Source organism: Hemicordylus capensis, chromosome 3 (genome assembly GCF_027244095.1).
Source record: "Hemicordylus capensis ecotype Gifberg chromosome 3, rHemCap1.1.pri, whole genome shotgun sequence".
Lineage (NCBI taxonomy): Eukaryota > Metazoa > Chordata > Lepidosauria > Squamata > Cordylidae > Hemicordylus > Hemicordylus capensis.
In genome coordinates, this window is record NC_069659.1 from 120746373 (window position 1) to 120768210 (window position 21838).

At 43.7% G+C, this 21838-nt stretch overlaps 1 protein-coding gene across 2 annotated transcripts in view; it reads right to left on the bottom strand.

Annotated features, from left to right (window-relative positions):
• SHROOM2 (shroom family member 2) overlaps positions 1 to 21353 on the bottom strand; it is a 176769-nt gene extending 155416 nt beyond the window's left edge. The window contains exon 1 of one of the 2 annotated variants that reach the window (XM_053311753.1): positions 20085 to 21353. In XM_053311753.1, the coding sequence (XP_053167728.1) occupies positions 20085 to 20318 (234 nt within the window). In that variant the 5' untranslated portion in view covers positions 20319 to 21353. The remainder of the gene's footprint in view (positions 1 to 20084) is intronic. The other variant, XM_053311754.1, reaches the window with a different exon arrangement.
• Positions 21354 to 21838: the final 485 nt, after the last annotated feature.

Below are 21838 nucleotides of genomic sequence, written 5' to 3' on the forward strand. Positions count from 1 at the left end.
ATGTTTTTGAATTCTGACGAAATTCTGGCTCTGGCAACTGTAACTCGTGCCCTTGTCACCTCTTGGTTGGACTACTGCAATGCGCTTTACCTGGGGTTGCCTTTGAGGACAACTCGTAAGCTTCAGCTGGCCCAAAAATGCCATGGCCCAGCTGCTTATGGGCAGCAGAACATATTATCATGTTTCACCTTTGTCGAGGTTGTTGCATTGGCTGCCAGTTTGCTTCCAGGTCCAATTCAAGTTGCTGGTTATCACCTATAAAACCCTTCAGGGTTTTGCGCCTGTGTACCTTCAGGACAGTCTCTCCCATCCAAACTTCAACCCGCCCTGTGAGGTCATCTTAGGTTCTGGGACCAGGAAAGGTACGTGGGGCCCGGGCTCATGGGAGGGCCTTCTCTGGTGCAGCATCCTCCTTGTGGAACACTCTGCCTCCTGAGATTAATATTGCCCCCTCTCTTCTGTCCTTTAAGATGCTCTTGAAAACCTATCTATTTTGCCAGGCTTTGAGTTTTTAACCTGTGTGTGGGGTGTGTGTTCTTTTTCTTTTTTTCTTTTCTCCCCCCCCCCTTCTTCTCTTGTCTTTGTTGTTGTTTTAATTTATATAAACCACCTCGAGTCTAAGGAAGTCAGGCAGTCGAAAAATTTGCTAAATAAAATAATATTTTTTTTACCCTGCCTTTAAACACAAAATTCATAAAGCAGCTGACAATAAGAGAACACACACACACACATAAAATAAATGTTAAAAAGAAGCACTAGTCAAAATTTTACTCAGCAAGTTTTTAAAAAAGCCTTCTGGAACAGAGAAACTTCAAGTTCAGAGGTCAGAGAGGAGGAGATCAAGCTAATCAATCTGGTGACCACATTCCACTGACATAGTACCACCACCAGGCAAACTCTGTTTCTAGTATAGATCAAACAAGACCTTAGAGAAGGATCTCGATAACTGATTTCAGACTTGAGCAGGTTCATATGGGCAATGATCCTTTAAGTAATATGGCCCGAGATTGTCAAGGGCATTAAAGATCAATATCACCTGTTTACTACTACTACAAATATTTATATATTGCTCTTCAAGAAAAGTTCCCAAAGCGGTTTACATAGAGAAATAAAAATAAATAAAGATGGCTCCCTTTCCCCAAATGGCTCACAATCTAAAAAGAAACATGCCACCAGCAAGAGCCACTGGAGGGATGCTGTGCTGGGTTGGATAGGGCCAGTTGCTCTCCCCGTGCTCAATAAAGAGAATCACCACTTCAAAAGGTGCCTCTTTATTCAATTAGCAGGGAAGCCTGGAAGTGAATTGACAACTATCAGCAATACAATTGAAGCAATGTTTGTTTGTTTATTAAAATGTTATTATATGCCACATCCTCCAAAAACTCTAGGCAGTGAACAACAACAATACCAATAACAATTTTAAAAAAACAAATAAAGGGCAAACACCAGGTGAAACAGGTAAGTCTTAAGAAGCGCCTTAAAAGCAACTAAGAAGGGGGCTGAATGAATCTGGGGGGAAAGAGTGTTCCAAAGAAGAAGGATGGCCACAAAGAAGGCCCTCCTATGGGCCCAGGCACCACGCACTACACCAGGGCCCAAGACAGTAAGGAGGGTGAGCTGAGAAGACCTCACAAGATGGGATACAACAAGCCGAAAGAGGTGATCCTGGAGATACACAGGTGCTAATCCCATAAGGGTTTTATAGGTGAGAACCAGCACTTTGAATTGGACCTGGAAGCGAACTAGCAACCAGTGACCATAAAAGTGCAGTGACCATAAAAGAGATGTGACACTATCAAATCTATGAGGAGGTGGGCATTCTGGATTAGCTGACGCTTCCGAATCATTTTCAAAGGCAACCCTAGGTAGAACACATTACAGTAATCCAAATGAGAGATAAAGGCATGAGTTACTGTTGCTGGGACCTTGCATTCGAGAAAAAGCCGTAACTGGAGATCCAGCTGAAGCTGGGCAAAGGCACCCCTGGCCACGGCCTCCACCTGCTGTTCAAGCAGGAGCTGCAAGTCCTTAGAGCAGAGTTTCTCAACCTGTGGGTCCCCAGATGTGATTGGACTTCAACTCCCATAATCCCCAGCCCCAGTGGCCTTTGGTTGGGAATTATGGGAGTTGAAGTCCAGTTACATCTGGGGACCCACACGTTGAGAATCCCTGCCTTAGAGACTCCCAGATCATGAACTGTCTCCCTCAAGGGAATAAATAAAAATAAATAAATAATGGGAAGGCAATATCTGTGTAATATGCTTCAATGCTCCCACTAACTATTTTTGTATCAGTTGAGGCTTACAGACCGTCTTTAAAGGCAGTCCCATATCCACATACAACACTGGAACATTTCCATCTAACTTCACTGGGGATAATGATAACTGATAAAGAATAACTGAGACAACGTATTTGAAGGGCTTTGACTACTTAGGAGAAAGGCTATATAAATAGCAAGCATTGGTCGTGCAAGCAAAGCAACTACAACACAAGCAGCTGTAGGGAAGAGAAGACACAGTCCGGAAGCCAGGAGAAGCTCCACTAGCAGTTTCTATCTGGCTCTCTCTCTTCACCCTGCAGACACCCACACTGCTGTCTAAGGCATTGCCGAGGGTCCCTTGACCCTCAGTGATGGCTTTTTGGGGACTGCTCAAGGAAGTAGCAACAGCTGTATGGTAGTTATGTTCCACTGAGCATTGCTGTCTATGTGTGCCATTAAAACTTAGACATACCACTAGTCAGAGTTTATGAGGGGGCAGCAGAGATAAATGAAGACGTTCAATGTATACAACTATGGAGAAAGGGAAGATGTGATCACATATGTTCAGTGGCCTTCTCTGCATTGTTCCTCTTAAATCCACTCTCTGCTTCATTCCGGACCCTCTAGTGCAGTAAAGGAGAGCAATATGGCAAGAACCAGACAGTCGTTAAATAACTCCTGAGTACTGTCTGTTTGAACCACACGCAGAGCTGGAAAACACTCTAAACAACCAATCATCAGAACACTTAAATACAGCATTTGTGTTTAGGAATGTCAAAAGGGTTCTCCCACCCCTACCCGTTCTTGAAGCCAAAGACAATACATCAAGGTTACTGAAATTTAATGTCACTACCACATCAAGCATCTGAGGACAACAACATAAGCACTGATTCATCAGGATTGTCCTACTGAATCAGCAAGCCCACTCCCTGCAAGACAGATTTCACTTGGAAGTTCCTCACCCAAGTATCCATCAGAATCAATTTGACTCATTTGCAGCTTATTGCTGCAGGCAGTTTCACTAGGAGGTTCTGCTGAAGAACATCTACTTAATGTATCAGAATGGTCTGCATATATACTGCAAGATCTTTACATTGCACTAGCAGATCAGTTATCTTGATCAGGTCAACGCCAGGGTTACTTGCCTTTAATTTGAATACGTTTCATGCAGTTGGTTGGTTAGCAAATCTGGATTTTATTTATACATTCTTCTTTCATGCTCAAACAAATCTGGGAGTGAATAGTTAAGTTATCTCCTTGAGATTCACGTGAAACTAAACAGAATCATTTTGTAAAATGCTGAAGCAAGGAATCAATTTTTTAAAGAACATTATCACCTATTAATATACCAGCATTACAACTTCATCAGCAACTTCTTCCAATTAAAATGACTTGCTGTGATTTCACTTAGAAGGGAGAGAGAAAGGTGCAAATTCACGAGTATTCAGTCTCAAAGAGGGGCAGAGATCAAATACGTGACACTAGGCAATTTTCTCAGGAAGTGCACAAAACTGATTTTGCTTTTTTTAAAAAAGCCTCTTATCAAAACACAAATGGCCAAAACGTTTTGTCAAAACAGAGGTCAAACTGGCTTTTTCAACAGAACAAAAACTCAAAACATTTTGAGTATTCTAGCCATAGGAAACAATGGGGAAACTCGAAAGACTCCATTGTTCCCCATGGATGGTTCCTGGGGACACCAAAGTGGGTTGGATGGTAGGGCATGATGGGTGCTACCTACCACCCAACCCACCAAAAAATGGGCAAGTGGGCAATTTTAAACAAACCTAGGACCTTTGGGTCCTATGGGGGTTTGGGGGCAAGATTAAAAATCTGTTAAAAACTACCCACTTGCTTTTGTGGATTGGGTGGTAGGTAGCACCCAATATGCCCTACCATTCTCAGGACCTACCCATGGGGGACAATAGGGTGTTTCCTTTTTCCCCATTGTTCCCTATGGCCAGAACAAGCTGCCTTCAGAGTGCACACGTTTTGCATTGCAATTTGCAATACATTTTGCAACCCTGCCTTGAAAATCACTGCATAAGCACACAATAAAAGGGAATCTGTTCCTCCCGACACAGAACACACATCTCAAACACAGTTTTAAAAAAACACCAAAAAGCCCTGTCCAAGAATCCACTGCCAGCCACAGTGCCTGCACTGCAGTAACACCATTATCACAAACTGCTCTCTCACACAATTATGACTTCCTAGCACTGGAACAGCTGCAACAGCACCCTTGGCAGCAAGCATTGCCATAAGCTCAATCAGAGTCACATTCTGACTGAGTACACCTTGCAATGCAGATTGCAGAGCAGACCAGAGCAGTGAGCGAAGCACAAGTTAGTCTCAAGGTCAGACATGGAGCTCATCACAGCAATCACCAAGAAATATTGCACCCACGCAGAAAGCTGCCACTATCCATTTCTCACCACAACACTATCTCACAAACAAAACAAACCACAACTCAAAGAAGGCAGGTACCCAAGTTCTGCCTTTGTCTATCTGAGATTTAGCAAAACCAGATAGTTATAGCAGTAATAGCGCAGCATATTATACTCAGTGCCCCCAGTTCCTTTGATTTTGAAACTCCCTCCTTTTGTGTTCCCCTTCCCCCAGTCAAAGGGGGCACAGTTGCCAATGACAACCAGTGTTCTCTCTAATTTTTTAAAATCTGTGTGTGGAATGAGTTTTGTTCTGAGCGGCAGTAGCAAGGCAGTGTGTGAGCACATGCATTCAGAATGGGGCCTTCCTGATTCAATCTGAGTGGGATCTAAAATTAACCGAGTGGACATAAAAAAAAATTGTGAGTGCACTCACATAAACACGCCTTAGAGGGAACACTGATGGACATTTGATTTGTATAACAAGTCAACAAATAAACAAGGAAATCATAAGCTAGTGCCAGAACACCAATCAGCAAGTAGGGAACAGACCTCCAAAACAGCACTTAAAACATTCCGATTGAAACAGGATTCTTTTGTTCCAAGCATGAAAAAGGCCCTTTATTTAAAGTGTGGTCTATTTTGAGCTCGAAACAGCCCATTTCGACAGTCAAACATTTTACTCATCTCTACAATTTGCTATTATTTATTTATTTATTTATTCATTCATTCATTCATTCAATTTATATACCACCCTTCCAAAATGGCTCAGGCAAGGCGGTTTACAACAGAATAAAACCAATTAAACATTCAAACAGCTAAAAAAAACCCTGGAAAACCAGGGGGGAAATTTAGAACAATTTAAAACAGTTTACAGCAGTTTAAAAACCTTGGAAGGCCAGGTCAAACATAGGTTTTAGGGGCTCTCCTGAAAGACAGTAATGAACTCAAATTACAGATTTCTGCCAGGAGTGCATTCCATAGCTCAGGAACAGCTACAGAGAAGTCCTGCCTCTGAGTCACCACCAGACGAACCTGTGGTAACCAGAGACGGACCTCCTCAGAAGACCTTAACGTGAATTGGGGATCATGCAGAAAAAGGCGCTCTCCAAGATAACTCAGACTAAAGCCATTCAGGGCTTTAAAAGGTAATACCGAGCACTTTGGTGTGTTTTTTTGGTTTGGTTTTTTTGGCCTGGAAACATATTGGCTGTCTTTCAAGACAGGCATAACATGGTCTCTCCAGGTTGCCCCAGAGACCCATCTGGCTGCTGTATTTTGAACTAACTGAATTTTCCAAACCACGTACAAAGGCAGCCATACATAGAGCACATTGGACCACTCACCTCCCTCAACCAGGTCTCAGTTATACATGCCAGGTCAGCTCTCTCATCCACGATCAAATCGTGGACAATTTCGATCTTATTTTGAACTGACCTGGCATTGCAGAAGAGCAAGGCCAGACTCTGTGGGTTGTTGGAGCTGCTCCGCGAAGCCTGAGAGTTGACAAAGCAGTTGGAAGTGGAAACAGTTACTAAATTACTGATTTCTCTTTTTCTGTAACGGCCAGGGTCATTGGTCTTACTGTGCAGGGTTGTTTTTCTTAGGTGGCCCAAGGTCAGCTTTATAAGGGTTTATCAGTCATCACATGGCTCGAGACAGGATAGGGTTACATTTTTATGCAGGCTAGCTTTCTGTTAGGCAGTAGGTGGTGCCAGAAACCCAGTTCTGGGCCTGTAGCATAAAAAGGTATAAGATAGAAGAGGCAAAGCAGTTATCCATACAAGATGAGAAAGAAAATACTATGAAGACAGAATAGTGGATGGACAACTAAATTGTCCCCGAGGGTCACTACCCTACACCCAAAACTGGCACCCCAACCATCAAGTGTATACCCACGGGTGGGTCTGATAACCTTCATCCACCTAAGGAAAATAACACAACCCTTCACGGTAAGACCAACGTTTCTTTTTCCTTAAGGTGGATGGAGGTCATCAGCTTAGTATGGAACATACCCAAGCCAGCTAGGTGAAGAAGGGAGGGAGCAGATAGTCTAGATCAGGGATTCTCAACATTGGGTCCCTAGATATTATTGGACTTCAACTCCCATAATCCCCAACCAAAGGCCACTGGGGCTGGGGATTATGGGAGTTGAGTCCAATAACACCTGGGGACCCAACGTTGAAAATCCCTGGTCTAGATCACGTTTTGTAGTACCATGCAGCCTAACACTGCCTGGGCTGCATGGAATGAAAATCTCTTATAGTGTTTAATGAATGGAGAAACAGAAGTCCAGGTGGCTGCTCTACAAATCTCCATGAGAGGGACATTCTTGGAAAAGGTGGCTAAAGTAGAAGCACTATGAGTGGAATGAGCTGTAATGTCTGTTAAGTGGGCAAGCTCCAAAGATTTGTACGCTAACATGACAGTTGCCCGTATCCATTGGGATATGTTAACTTGGAATACCCTGTTACCCAGAGATGAAGGAAGAAATGACATGAAAAGAGTGTTTATTTGGCATAACATGGCAGTACGTCTTACGTAAATTCTGAGTGCCCTGCACTCTAGAGATGCCATAATTTTTCTTTGGGGTGCATCAGAGAAGCTCAGCAGGGCAATCTCCTGCATCCAGGGGAGGATAGAATTAACCTTTGGGAGGAAAATAGGGTCTAATCTTAGCACCACTGCATCCTGGTGTAGTATGCACAGCTCCTTACGACTAGAGAATGCACCCAATTCAGATCCTCTTCGTGCCGAAGTAATTGCAACCAGGAAGAGCACCTGGAATGAGAGGAGCTTTAAAAGGTACCGAGCAGAGCGGTTTGAAGCAAGCTCTAGTGAGTGCATTAAACACCCTATTGAGGTGCCAGCGGGATGTTGACTGCCCCCCTAAGGAACCTCGTAAGGTGAGGATGGAGTGAAGTAGCAGCATCTGGGCAGACCATTTGAGCACTAAGCCGAGGGCTGAAGTTTGACATCTCAGTGTACTAGGTCATAGTTTAAGTTCCAAACCGGACTGTAAGAAGGCTAGTACTTCAGGGGCCGCTGCAGTCAATAGAGATGCCTGCTTCCAGAGCACCCACCACAAGAAAGCTGACCAAGTAGACTAGTAAATAGAAGCTAGAATAGTATTCTGTACTTCTAGTGAGTATCCCACTTGAGCTAGGGCCAAGCACTCAACCTCCATGTAGAGAGTTCGAGCCATTGAGGGTCTGGGTGGAGAATGGGGCCCTGTGACAGAAGGTCTTGTCATGGAATAAGATGCCAAGGGGGCCGAATTGAGAGATTCAGTAGGTTGGAAAACCATGGGCTCCGGGGCCAATAAGGTGCGATGATGATCAGCTCTGGCCTTTCTAACAGTGTTTTTCAAATGACTCTCTGAATAATGGCCATCAAGGAAATCATCATCAACAGCAACAAATACTTAATATACCGCTTTTCAACAAAAATTTCCAAAGCGGTTTACATAGAAGGCCATGGAGGTGGGTAGCATGATGCCATTAATGCATCCATGGCTTCTGCCCGGGGGAACTAGAACCTTGTGAAGAAATGTGTAAGTCAATGGTTGCTTGCTGATGCAAATAGGTCCACTTCAGGAAGGCCTAGTACCTTGGTCATCTGATGGAACACATCTGGGTGAAGTGACCATTCTGTGGGATCTATCATCTGACAACTTAGCCAATCTGTGTGTACTTAGCCATCCCACTGAGGTATTCCACCGAGATGGACAGGAGGTGATTTTCTGCCCCAGCAAAGAAGAGATCAGATTCCTCCATGATTGCTCTTGACCTTGTTCTCCCTTGGTGATTGACCTGGGAATTTGTGGTGAAGTTGTCCATCTGGACGAGCACATGGGTGCTCGTGATCTGTGGTAGGAGGTGGATGAGTGTTAGGCAGATTGAATGGCGCTCCAGCCAATGTTGTGATGAAGCTTCCTGATATTGTGATGAAGTGCAGGGAGAGACTATTTGCCCTGTGCATAATGGCTCTGGCAATGTGCTCCCCAGCTGGAGAGGCTTGTATCTGTGGTGATGGTTGTCTGTGAGGAGACTGGGAGTGAAAGGTCCTTGTTGAGTGCCAGAGACAGCCAGCATTCAAGTGATCTGAGAAATTTGTTCATCAGGGGGAGCTTCACCTGCCTGTGTTCCATGATGGCCTCCCGATGTGGTAGGATGTGCCACAGGAGTGTTCTTGAATGCCATCTTGTCCATGCAAGAGATAACTGAGCCTCGGATCTGCGCCAGGAGCCTCAGGTCTCCTGACTGTTGACACAGGAAAGGATGAATTAGTGACCTCAACTTTGTCGTTTGGAAGGTAGAGACAATGTCGCATTTTGAGTGTTGATAAGGGCTCCCAAGTACTGCAGGGACTGGAAGGGTGACATATTACTTTTCTGATCACTGATGATGAATCCATGGTTCAAGAGCGTTTATGTGGTCTGTTGAATGTCCTTGTAGGCCTGTTGAAGGGTCTGAGATCTGATGAGCATATCAACCATATAAGGATGGATATGAATGGCTTGCAGGTATAAGTGTACCATGAGGGCCATCAGCTTCTTCTTCTTCTTCTAATTCGCCAATTAGAGGCCGAAGGGCTTTGCCCTGTATTGATGCCAACTAGGTTAGTTGGTTGTAGGTCACTGATCTCTGAAGGAGGATCCTATATTTCTAGGAAATGATCTGTTGAGATAAAATGAGCTATTATTGAAATGAAGGGGGTTCCATGAATCTTGATGCCCTAGGAGAATAGCTTTTTTCTTATCCCTAGTCTCGACTACAATGGGCTCTAAAGATTCGCCAAATAGCTTGGTCCCTGTGAAGGGGAGGGCTGCTAGGCTGAGTTTGGATTTAGCATCTGCATTCCCATGTTTTAGCCAGAGGCTCCTATGCACTGCCATCCCAAAGCCATAGTCCTAGATGCATGTTGGATAGAATCCCGGCTGGAGTCAGCCATGAGTGCGGCAGCCTTGGCTAGTTTATTAATGTCCTAGCACAACTTCTTATTTTATGTAGGAATGTATTGTAGTAATTCTTTTGCCCATGGAATGGAGACACGTGTGAAGATTAAAGTGGTAGTGGATGCTCTAATTATTGTAGCTGACGCCTCATGAGCCTTTCTTAGGAGAGAATCACACTTTTGTCCTCTGGAGATATTTAAACTGTTCCTCCCCTTCTTTGTGCATGATTTCCCCTGAGACTAAATGGGCCACTGGTGCATCAACTTGGGGACCGAGAGCAGGTCCATTATTTATTTATTTGATTTCACTGAAACAGGGGGAAGGAAAGACTTGTAGATCTAGGCCAGGAGGAGGTCAAGGAGCATCTGGAGCAGAGACATCATTGATGACTCAGCTGCACCAGTAAAACTTCAAGGCAGCTGGTGCGAAGAGGCATGAGGAGCTCAGTACTTGTGGTATGGAGTCCTTCTCAGACAGTTTCTCATATTCTGATGAGGAAGAGAGGAGGTTCCAAATAGACTTTTCTTTTGCTCCATGGTGCTGTGGCCCGAAGCTTGAAGCACCCTCTTTCTGTGGGGTGAATGCCCCCCCTACCCTGACTGGAATCTGGAGAGGAGGAGTAGGCACCCAGGTTCTGTCACCCTGTGGGTCTAACCTTAGGGTCTGGAACTGGTTGGGGTAAAGTGGGCTGAAGTGGTATGGAAAAACCAGAGTCTTGCATTCAGTTGAAATAATTTGCTTTAGCCATTGAGACACATCTTCTGGGAAAGGATAATTTATTTATTTATTTTTACTGCCCTACTGGCAAAGTCTTATTCATCAGAGTGGAGCTCTGTGAAGTTGGTATAGGAGCAAAGGCAGTTTGCAGGGGCTGTGTTATCTGGGATTGTGCAATGTCAGGGGGCTAGCAAACTAGAGCCCTGATCTAGCACAGAAGGAAGCCTGTCATTTTGCAATATGGGAAGCAAAAACAGCACAGCTGCAGCTCCCTTCCCCATTTCTACAGGTGCAGCAGAAATATATTTGGTTAAAATGGCACCCTTGTACTGTGCACCTTTGCCTGTGTTGCCTTGGGACGAAATGGGAGGTAAGCATCTGGACTGCTTCTGCTGAAAGAGCACTTGTAGCAGGATATGCTCACTGAGGCACACAGCAGAGGAGAGAGAGGCTGTTTTTTGCAGGGTTTTCTTGTTTAAAACAGGGCGTTCCCTGCTTAAGTGTTTGCTTTTCTTTTCAGCCCCTTATATGTTGCTTAGGGCTCAGCAGGGGTTCAATCAGCTTGGGGAGAGAGAGACATCATTTATTTATTTATTGAATTTCTATACTGCCTAATATAGGAATCTCTAGGTACAATCTCCAGGTAATCTAGAAATCTAGTACAGATTAAAATATAAAATATAACAAATTTAAATTCATAAAGATCACAATAGATAAAAATACATTAAGATTTAAAATTTAGTTCCTGAAAGGGCTTTAAACACACACACACACACAAACGTTTTCCTCCTTTGGGTTTGAGTGGAAACCTTCCAAGAGGGAGCCCATGAACATCTCTCCCAACTGACCCGCCTCCATAGGCAAGAAACAGGGGGAAGGGAGTGCAAAAAAGCTAACCAAGGGGGGGAAAGGCATTTTAAAAAGCTAACCAAGTCAAAACAGAAAGTAACTGAATAGTTTTAACAAACAGACCAAATCAGAACATCAAGCAATGATTTTTAGAACAAAATTAAGTTACTCCCTTCCCACTCCGACATATGAGAAGAAATAAAGAAATAAAGCAGAACTAGCCTGATTTTTTTTAGAAGTTGAGTATTAGCGCTTCAAAATCACTGTCTTTAGAGCCAGTCAGGACAGGAACTGGGTTTCTGGCACCACCTACATTATGCAGGGAAGCTACACTGCATAAAAAGTTTAACCCTATCCTGTCTTGAGTCACGTGGTGACTGATAAACCCATACTAAGCTGATGAACTAATTAATACACTTCAAAACAAGTGGAACCAACCAACATGATATCCAGGAGTAAGTCAGCAGGAGAAGGGCTGCAGGAATGCCAAGAACCTTCAGTACTTCCTGCACTGAAGGCTTCTTGAGAACTGAGTCAGTAGAGAGGGGGAGAAGAGCAATTTCCCCAAATGTCCCCTCTCTGCAAAAGACATTTCTACTTGCATAAATATGTGCCTGAGGACTGTGCAACCTTCGGGCACATCTTTATGCAAGTGGTTTGTAACAAGATGAAAAATTGCTCCTTCCTCCCCCTCTGCACTCACTCGGCTGTGCAAGCATTCTGCACTGCTCAGTTGACAAGATTTTAGGTGGCTGTTCCTGTGGCAACCATGCAGAATGCTGCATTTCTTGGCTCTTGCTCAACAGACATCTTCTTTACCCTCACACTGTCAACAGAACGGACACTGAACTGAGGGTAAACAGAACTGAGCTATCAAAAGCTGCTCTGAACCAATTCCCTGGTGGCATTCACAGCCACAATTAACAACCCTACTCTGCACCTGAGGAACTGCCATCTTATATCCAAGCCATCCTTCTGCACCGTCATGCAGAAACAAAAACTTGCAGAGGCCAGTAAGTCTTTATTACAGTCTTTGACCAATAACACATCTAACACAATATAAAAATTTAAATAGCCATATTAACTGTATCCAACATAACTGTACATTGGATCTAACCATTAGCGACAGAGTGTGATGGACTCGTATTGCAAAACAGAATTTTGCAACGAATTAGATGAATTCACATCTATAAGTCAATATTTATGTAGGATTCGTCCAATCGACCTGGCAGATTATGTAAAAAAGGGTCAATTAACCTTTGCCTAAGGTCTGTATAAGAGACACACCGCAGGAGCACATGTGCAACTGACTCAATCTCATCATAGTTACAGGGGCAATATCTCTGCTCAACTGGAATTCTACTATATCCACCAGCTAAAAATTCCAAAGGGAGGGCATTCATACGGGCCCTTGAAAAGGCCTATCTATGTTTGGGGAAAGTAAAGAGAAATCCCACCATTGAGTGGGTAGAATGACCTAGATGTCCTCAACAGATCTTTCTGAATATCCCAGATCCTTCGATTAATAAGTTATATGGCTCTGTCCAAATGCACAGAGAGGATTGCCTCAGGTGAAAGACCATAGGGACGGAGTTTGACACAGTTCTCCCACCAGCTCGAGCAGTGCATATCCAATAGTAACAAGGGAAGGAAACCAGAGGGCAATAAGTTGATTCTTGCCCAGTTTATTAGTATTAGATACCAGGCTCTGGCTTCTATTGAGATAACCGATTCCAATCTCAGAGTGGCATTGTTGTCCCAAAAATGGGGTTCATGCCTGGCATGCAATAGTCAATGAGCACACCAAGCGTGGAAATCACATTTGGGGGTCAGATATAATGTTCTTAAGAACCTGGCTTGGACCCGCTCCAGGAACTCGCAGAAGCCAAGGAAGTTCTTGCATGACCTGGTAGCCATTTCAGAAAGAAGTACCACCTTTTTTCTTAAAAGCACCAGCTTAATTAATTGTGCAAAGCAGCACTATCGGCATGATAGGCAAAATATATTAACCCTAATTTACATTATACTAAATATAGGAAACCTAATATACCCAGAGAAAGAGAGAAAAGGCTATGTTCCACAATCACAATGATCCTGGATAAAGAGTTAAACAGGATAGCTGAGCCCTGCAGAGCCAATTGTGAGAACCCAGAATGTCTGGGCAATCCTGGTCTAAACATATTTAACCAGGATAGATAACCAGGATCAGGAACAAAATCAGAGTCAGATTATCCACAAAACGAACCAGAATTCCACATTTCCCAGAAGCTTGGCTTGATTAATAGTCATAAATTCTGATCACTGTGCAGGAGGAAAGTTCATTGACCAATGAAAATATAGCACATGCTTCAGTATTTAAATAACTTAAGTTGTTTGCTCGGTTTCTTGAGTCAGGTGTTTTTGGCTGGATTACAAGGTAAATTATTAATTAAATTAGAGGTTGTTAACTTGCAGACACTGGCTGCCTCTAGCTTCCTGGAGGATACAAACTAGCTTTCTACTTGCTAACCCAGAAACAAGTGACAGGAGAAGGTGGAGACAAGATGAAGAGACACTGTTGTCACAACTCTTCTTCATCTGTCCTCCCTTCCTCCCATGTGTGAAACTGAGAAGGCACCAAAAAGAATTGACAAATGAGAGGACAGTTGTAAAATGAGGAGGAAACCTTGTTGTCGCCTTATTTATCTCAGGGATGGGGAGGAAATGGGACTACAGTGATGCTAGGCCACTGTTACTAAATGAATCCACTTTGGCAAGCAGAGAACTTTGGCACAATATGTAGGCCTTTTTCCCCTAAAACTGTAACAGTAATAAAACTGTTTGTACACCTACAATTTGTTTAAATAGACTAGGCTAAAATTCAAATTACTGTAGATCTTGGCAAAGAAACTATTTACTACAGGCAGACAGACTAATCCTGCACTAGAGTAGATTTTGTGAACTAACACAAGATGCAGTGCAAGGTCAATTGAAAAAGAAAGGAACCTTTGTTTCAGACTAGTTATTGCATTAGTGGAAGATGTTGTGCTAGCACAATATGGTCACAAGTTAGTTCTGAAACACACAGCACTCTTGCATACAAGTTCATCTCTCTCCCTGAGATAGTTCCGCTAGCAGTTGTAAAACATTGTGAAGCACTGCAACCAAAAAAAGTCCTCTCACAAGCATCACTGTGGATTCAACTCTCTATATATTTAAGAGGCTAGTTCTAACTGTATGCATCAGAATTCTACAGAATACCATCTACAGCAGGCCTACTCAACTCAGGTCCCCCAGCTGTTTCTGGACTACCATAATCCCCAGTCACAGCGGCCAATAGCCAGGGGTTGTGGGGAGTTGTAGGCCAAAATCTGCGAGAGGGCCGAAGCTGAGCAGCCCTAATATACAGGTTAAAAATAATGTCGCTGTTGTGCATAACTGTGCAATTAAGAATTTCATCTATGTGGCATTTTTATCCACAGTTTCAAGATTATGTGTAATCTTTTTTTAGAAAAGTAAATAGTACTTCCTATTAGGATACCACGTAACAGTGGCTGTTATCCAGAGCAGTGTAACACAGCACTTCTAAGTAGCGGTGTCCTTAGAGGGGCCCTGACAGGATCCCGGGCCTGGGACAAATCAGCCCATTCAGGAGCCCCTTCCATTTAGTGTTAGTGGGGGTTAAAAGAGCGGGGCTCAGGGTGGTCACCCTGTTTGCCCTGCCCAGCACTGCTCCATGCTCTCCCCAGGACCAGGCGGTCTTGCAAATACTTTCTGGAGCTCACCTGCACTCTGGCAGTGCTCTATTTGAGTGGAAACCCATCAATTGATCATCAGTGATGCGTTTCCTCTCCAAAAGAGCACTTCTGGAGTGCAGGTGAGTCTGGAAAGTCCAGCCCACGTGCCTCAGGGAAAGCACAGGGAAAAGCACCAGGGCTGGTTCTGGATGTCGGACAGGTGACTTTCTAAAACTTGGCACAACCTTTAACAGGAGTTTTACAGAACCCGTCCCCCCGCCCCCAGCATAGCATTTTCCCCAACAACTCAATAATTCTACTGTCTAAAATTGTAAATTGCAATACTAACTTTAGGGATAAACCTCTGAATTTTCATGGTAATCACTGAAGAAGATAAGAAAAATGAAACTAGAATGAGCTATTTTGAAATCACATGTATGCCCGGTTTCTAAATGTAACTATTTACACATAACAATAGTTATTTTCCATAACTATTCACACAGCAACATGAGTACTCTTAAATACAGATAGTACAGTCATGGAATCAGGAAGATCTGAGAGGAAGGGAGTCTCAAAACAAAATGAATGATGTATCAGTTTATTCTGAATCCATTGCAGGTAAGGAAGACAACTTGGTCAGAACAGCTCTTCAGGACCGGATGTCCAAATTCCAGATCTCATAACAGCTTATTCAGACAATTAGTGAATCCTAAGTTCTACAAGTTCTCATTCAAAAGCAATAGTGAAATTATAGCCTGCCCAGAAGAAGAGGTGGGAAAGTGATTTATTGCTGTTAATTCCTTAAAAGAGAGAGAGAGTGTGTACGCATGCGTGTGCGCATGCACACACACACACAGGCAGCCTTTAAAAACACACACACCTAAATAATAGCTTTCAAAAGAAATGCAAAAGCTTCACAAAACCTCAAAGTAGTATGCTGGCTGGCAGACATTGAAAATGTAGCTTTATTAGTGCCCTTTAACTTTTTTTAAAAAAAAGCAACTTTACTGTAATGTGAAAACCCTCAAACCCTCTTCAGACATTATAAGCATGAATGGCACTCACAACTGTAAAAGCAGGGTAGAAGTCCTGCCGCTCCGCTGTCACCCACTTTCTCCCTCCAGGCACACCTGCTTACGACATCATTTGTCTGAAGAGGGATGAGCCATAAGCATGTTCACTGGCAATTCCATGATTAATCCAGGTTGCTGCTCAAAGAATTGCTGGTGAACACAATTACAGAGTGCCCCCTTCAGACAAACGATGTATGTGTGCGCCTGGTGGGAGGAAGTGAGTGACAGCAGTGGGGCGGGACTTCCACCCTGCTTTTACAGTTGTGTCACTCACGCTTATAACATCTGAAGAAGGCTTCAGTCACTATAGCATCTAGTCACAACATGGGGCAATTTCAAGGATATTTGTAACATCTCAGAAGCAATATCCACTCAGTGCCATTGACAGTCATGTGGCCACATTCTACACACTACAATCACATTGTCAATGTTATGTGATTGGGAAATAATACTGACTTCAAGGGGGAATAAAAATATATAGTGTATTTATCCAGTGCTTGGAAAACATGATACACCCTTGACAGAAGTACGAGCTTAAGTTAACATCAAGGCTGCATATACCAAATAAGCAATAGGTGTACATTTTCTGAACTGAAAATCCAAATGCCTGAAAAGGTCCTCAGTGTGTACATGAACAACAGAAATGAGCCAGCTTTGCAAGTCAGTTGTGGGTTATGCTATCCTATTATTATTGGGTTTTAACAGTGTGACTCTGGTTTGACCTTTCACCAAAGGACTATAATGTGTTCTGCACCCAGCATTCCAATGTCAAAACACATGTTTTTCTTCCTTATAAGATTTAACCAGCTTCAGACTTCTGTTCTGGGTGGCTGTCAAATGTCTGCTAAAATCTCAACTACTTGCAAGTCTATCTAACAACATATTATTCTTTGCTATCTTTTCATGTGCAAGATGAACACTCAGGAAACTGGTAATAAACAGTGTTATCAAGTACACATTACCTCCCCCCTGCCTTATCAATTTTAATTTACACCATTAGGAACTACATTCCAGACACAACTATGGATTTTTGTTTCAGCTTACAACACTGCGTAATAGCTAATGAGACAACACCACTCAGAGAAATAAGAGAGTAAGAACTTCGGGCTGCAAAATTCTTCCCACATAACAGTCAAGTTTCGCCCATAGTCTTTGGGTTTTCAGATTCAGGAGAGTTTGTTGTGCTTCAGGCCCTGATCAATTATGAAAATAATATGATTTGCCAGTATTCTGTACCTGTACTTTCCTACGTACTTTTATTACTAAGTCTAATGCTGACTGTGCAAGCAATAATTATGCATGTGCATCTTTGTAAGGGCATTGCAGCAGCAAAGGGGCTAACCATAATCAGAGCACCATTTTAAAATTTTCTCTAGTATTAGTTGCATGGAGATGCATTTTAAACAAGTTAACAGCTGCTTTCAAAGACATGCCATACCCATACTTAGAGGGAAATATTGGAGAGGATTGGGTGTAAAATCTTCCATAATGCAGATTAAATACATGAGAGTCACAACAAAAACACACATTTGTAGGATAAATGGCAATGAAGTGTTATGTTCCTAAGCACTGCAGGCATATAATAAAATTGAAACATTCCTAACCACATAATAGTGAGATGTTGATTACACAAAGCCATTGTTGTTATACATATCTACCAAAGAGCTTTGTAGACCCTCAAGCAGCAAACATTTGGCCACTTTCCACAATAACTTCCTTTGAAGAAGAAAATCAAATACAGATGTTTTGCTCATTGCCTGCATTCTGAACACCACAACATTGTCAAAAGCCTCAGACAAGGAAAAGGCAGTCACAACACCTGTATTCTACCTTTGAGTTCTCGGGTCTGATAACCTACAGTTCCAACATTTCCTAGTGTTAAAGGCAGAGAGAGATGTTCATTTACTCAACATAACCTTCTCAGAAGCAGAGTGATAAGACACAGTGTGAACACAGACAGCCACTTACCAACAGTGTGCACTTGGTAAGTTAGTCCTGCCAAATAACGAGAAGAATTTTAATTCCACAACTAATTAGCTCTTCTTGTCACTTGGCAGCATCATGGCCAACTTATGAAGTAGTTATATGAAGAATTATAACATTAGATAAAGATTTAATTGTATTCACCCACAAAAGTCTCTCATACTATATTGTGCCAGATACTAGGCTATGTTGCAAACAATAATTTCTAAGGCCTAAATGTCTCTGGCAGCACACACCTGGGTTATACCACTTCAGAGCATGTGGAGAGAGAGTCACATTAATGCTCCTCCAATATCAATGCTCCTTCATACTACAATCAATACTCTTAACACTAATCAATGCTCCTCCATACTACAAAAGTTCTCTACATATAGATGCCAGAAAGAAGAGTTATAGTCTAGCCTTTTTCCTGACTTGCTAGTTCTCTATGTGCAGGCAACTGTTTTTAGAAACAACAGGCTTAATTTCTCATTTGGTTCATACATAAATCTTTACACTGCCAGCAAGAAGTTCCCAGAACTTCTCAAGGTCTTAAAGAGGAGAGCCAACCAATTGTTTTCTAAAATGTGAAGAAAACATGCAAATTGATGTTGTCACACAGAAACGAAACTAGGACTACTACATGCTGTAGATCAGGCTGGATCCAGGAAAAGGTTTAGTGAGCAGGTGGAAAACACAGACTTTGAAATTCCACATTTTAACAGTGACTTGAATATGGCAAAAGACTCACAGTGGTGGGAGACACTGGAGACAGAGAAAGAAAAGCAAAATAATCCTTTTTCGGAAGTTTTAAAATTTTCTTCTGTACAGGTAACTGTGGACCACTGGCATTCAAGTGAAAACAACTTGCTATTGTACCTAGTCGAGGGTAGAGGATCTCTCTGTCCAAACACAGCTACTGAATATAATTCAGTGCTTAACTTCAATAATGAAATAAGCCACACAAAACAATCAAGGAAGAGACATTAAAAGCTCATATTTTCCTGTCTCTTGTTCCCTAATTAGGGCACAGTCCACAACAACCCAAAACTTAAGAAACAGTTGTGAAATGTGCAGTTTAGAGCACTGTCTACAATCCAATCAGCAATAAACATACATCCAGCACAGGTGCAAGACAAAGGCACCAAGAAAATGACAGCAGAGATATATCTTATACACAAGAAACTAGCCATTTTTAAATGGAGCACTCTTGTGCTCCATTCAGGAAACCTGAAAGCCGAATAAAATCACTTGCTGTGGTCTTGCACAACAACAATCCCATAATCACAGGACCCCAAAGGAGTGATAAAGGATGGACTTCTTCCCAGTCTGTTGAATGATTGGGTATACTAGTTAAGTAAGTAAATTAACCAGGGTGTTATTCCAGATTTTAAAAAGAGGTGTGTTTTCTAGCATTCAGTCAACTTTTGAAATTATTATTTATTTTAAAAGTGTCCAATGTACTCTAGATGCTTTACAAAACCAAAAAGAACATCTTTGAAAATTACCTTTAACGCCAATGGAACTTACTTCCAAGGAAATGTGTAAAATTAGGATGCAAGACTTAAAAGGTTACCAGTCATAGATAGTAATCCTCATGCCTCTTAACAGAGTTTATAACTACTGTAGTGTATAACACACTTTAAGAAACAAATCCAACAGGTTCAAAAAGAAATCCTATGCATGTTTACTCGGAAGTAAGATCAGTGTCCAATATAACTTACTCCTGAGAAGCCCCTTATTTTTTTGTTTGTTTACGGCATCCACTTTCCTGCTGAAACGAGAAACAGCCGACCTAGAAATCTCTCCAACAATACTGGAGGACTTGTCAGCAACCTTCCTGAACAGTCCTGGCTCACACACTCCATCCAATGCGATTAGTCCAAAGTAAAAATTGAGCCACTGCCACGAACTTCACAAGACTTCATGTTAAAGTAGATCAAAGCAGCCACCCCCACCCCCCCGCCAAGTGCTCCCAAGGAATTGTTTAAATAGTGTAAATGTGGCACAAACTCTGAAATCCGTATAAACGACTGAAAATTGAACCAAGTCGCATCATATAAACAAGAGAATCTCAGTCATCCAGCACAGAGCTACCCCCTGATACTTTTACTTCACTACATTTATACATACACACACAGTATATACACAGAGTGCCCTTACCTTAGTGATGATGAGAGGCTCTCCATGTTCCCTTCCTCCTTTTAACGTAAATCCCCAGGGAGCTCCGCCAGTCAAATGCACTTCCACCAATTTGTACGGATCAACTCCTCTCTGCTCCCCCATCCCCAACAGCTGCTGGTGCTGGGGATGCCCCGGACCCAAGAATACAGGATTCAGGGTCGGATCTTTGTCCGGAAATCTCTCCTGGCCGCCTCTGAACTCCACATTCTCCATGGTCGCCCGAAACTGCCCCCAGCTTCTTCCTAGTTTGATCCAGCGTGCCGCTGACCTAGGAACCACATACCTAACAACAGTTTCCAGCCTGCTCCCATATGGGAGGGGAGAGGAGGAGGGGGCTGTAAACCCCTTACACACCCTGGCTCCTCCTCTTCTGATCCCGTTTCGTTCTTTCAGACAAAAGCCAAAATCAAGAGGGGAAGGGGAACGGCCCGCAGGAAGACAGGCTAGAGAACTGCTTGCGTGAACTAGGTGCAACCGAAAGGATCAGCTCTTGGAAATGCGTCCCCGTTTTCCTTTGCAAAAGCTGCTCATACGGTGGTGGTTCCCCAAATAAAAGGAAAAACTACAGAACTGCAAATGAGAGGAGGAAAAGCAAACCAAAATAATCGCCCGCACATTTGCAACTTTCCCAGAAGGTGATCAGGGTTTAGTTTCGTAGAGGTAGGTGGGAAGAGTGACTCTCCAAAAGAGGAAAGGGGCTGGGTTAACACATGCATGCGGTGAAGTGGCAATGACGCTTCAAACAAAGAGAGGCGCAGAGCGAGGGAGGCCGGCCCAGAGCTTTCCCCCTCTCCCAGCTGGGTGCAAGGGACTGCCGTGGGCGTGGCAAGCGCTTTTCTCCCCCGACGGTCGCAGACAGGAGAAAGTCTCTCCAGAATTATTCTAATCCTCCCCCAAAAGCTGAAAGGGGGCACTCGTTTCCGCGTGCGGGGAGTCACAGCTGTGGAGAAAGCGGCGTCAGCCCAAGCCTGCCCTTGTTTCCTGGGGGAGTCGGTCCTACCCAATTCGGCTTGTCCCCCTCCCCAAAGAAGCGTGCCGTGCACGGAATTGGAGCCTTTATTGTTCTCAGGACGAGTCTGTGCGGGGGAAACCTGCGCCCAGTGACCCGGGGCAAGAGGGAGTTCGCTCTCTCCCCTTCTACGGTTTCACAAGCGAGAGAGACGAGCAGCGCTACCAGCGGCGCCTCCGCTCACCTATTTCCGCCGGGAGCGGGTGGAGGTGGAGCTTATTTGGATCCCCTCGCGGGTTTTGCAATGGCTTCTTCCCCCCACCCGCCCCCGTCCTTGTCGTGTCGAAAGGGAGTCTTGCTTGCCCGCCAGTTACGCACAGCAGACACCTTCGACTGACGCACGAGGACTGCTGGGGGTCGGGGACGGGTTACTGGCCTTGTTAGCCGCCCGGGGAAGGTTGCGCCCCGGGATAGGGATGTCAGCTGCAGTTTAAAGGAAAGCGGGGTCGCCCAGCCAGGCGAGCTCTCTAAGCCTGGAGAGCTGCGCTTGTCGCAGAGGGACTCGTCTGGAAGGCCTTGGCTGCAGTACAAAGGCGAGTGTCTGGGGCGGCGCTTAGGTGGCCTTCCATCTACCTGCACAGCAGCTGATCCTCAGAGACCCTCTAGTGGCACGGGCGAGCGAGACAAGTGACAGCTGCCTTGGTTTCATAGCTAACACGGCTTTGCATCTAGTTTTTGCGCGTTACCTGCAGTGTTCAGTCGCCAACAGGCCACAGACTGGGGG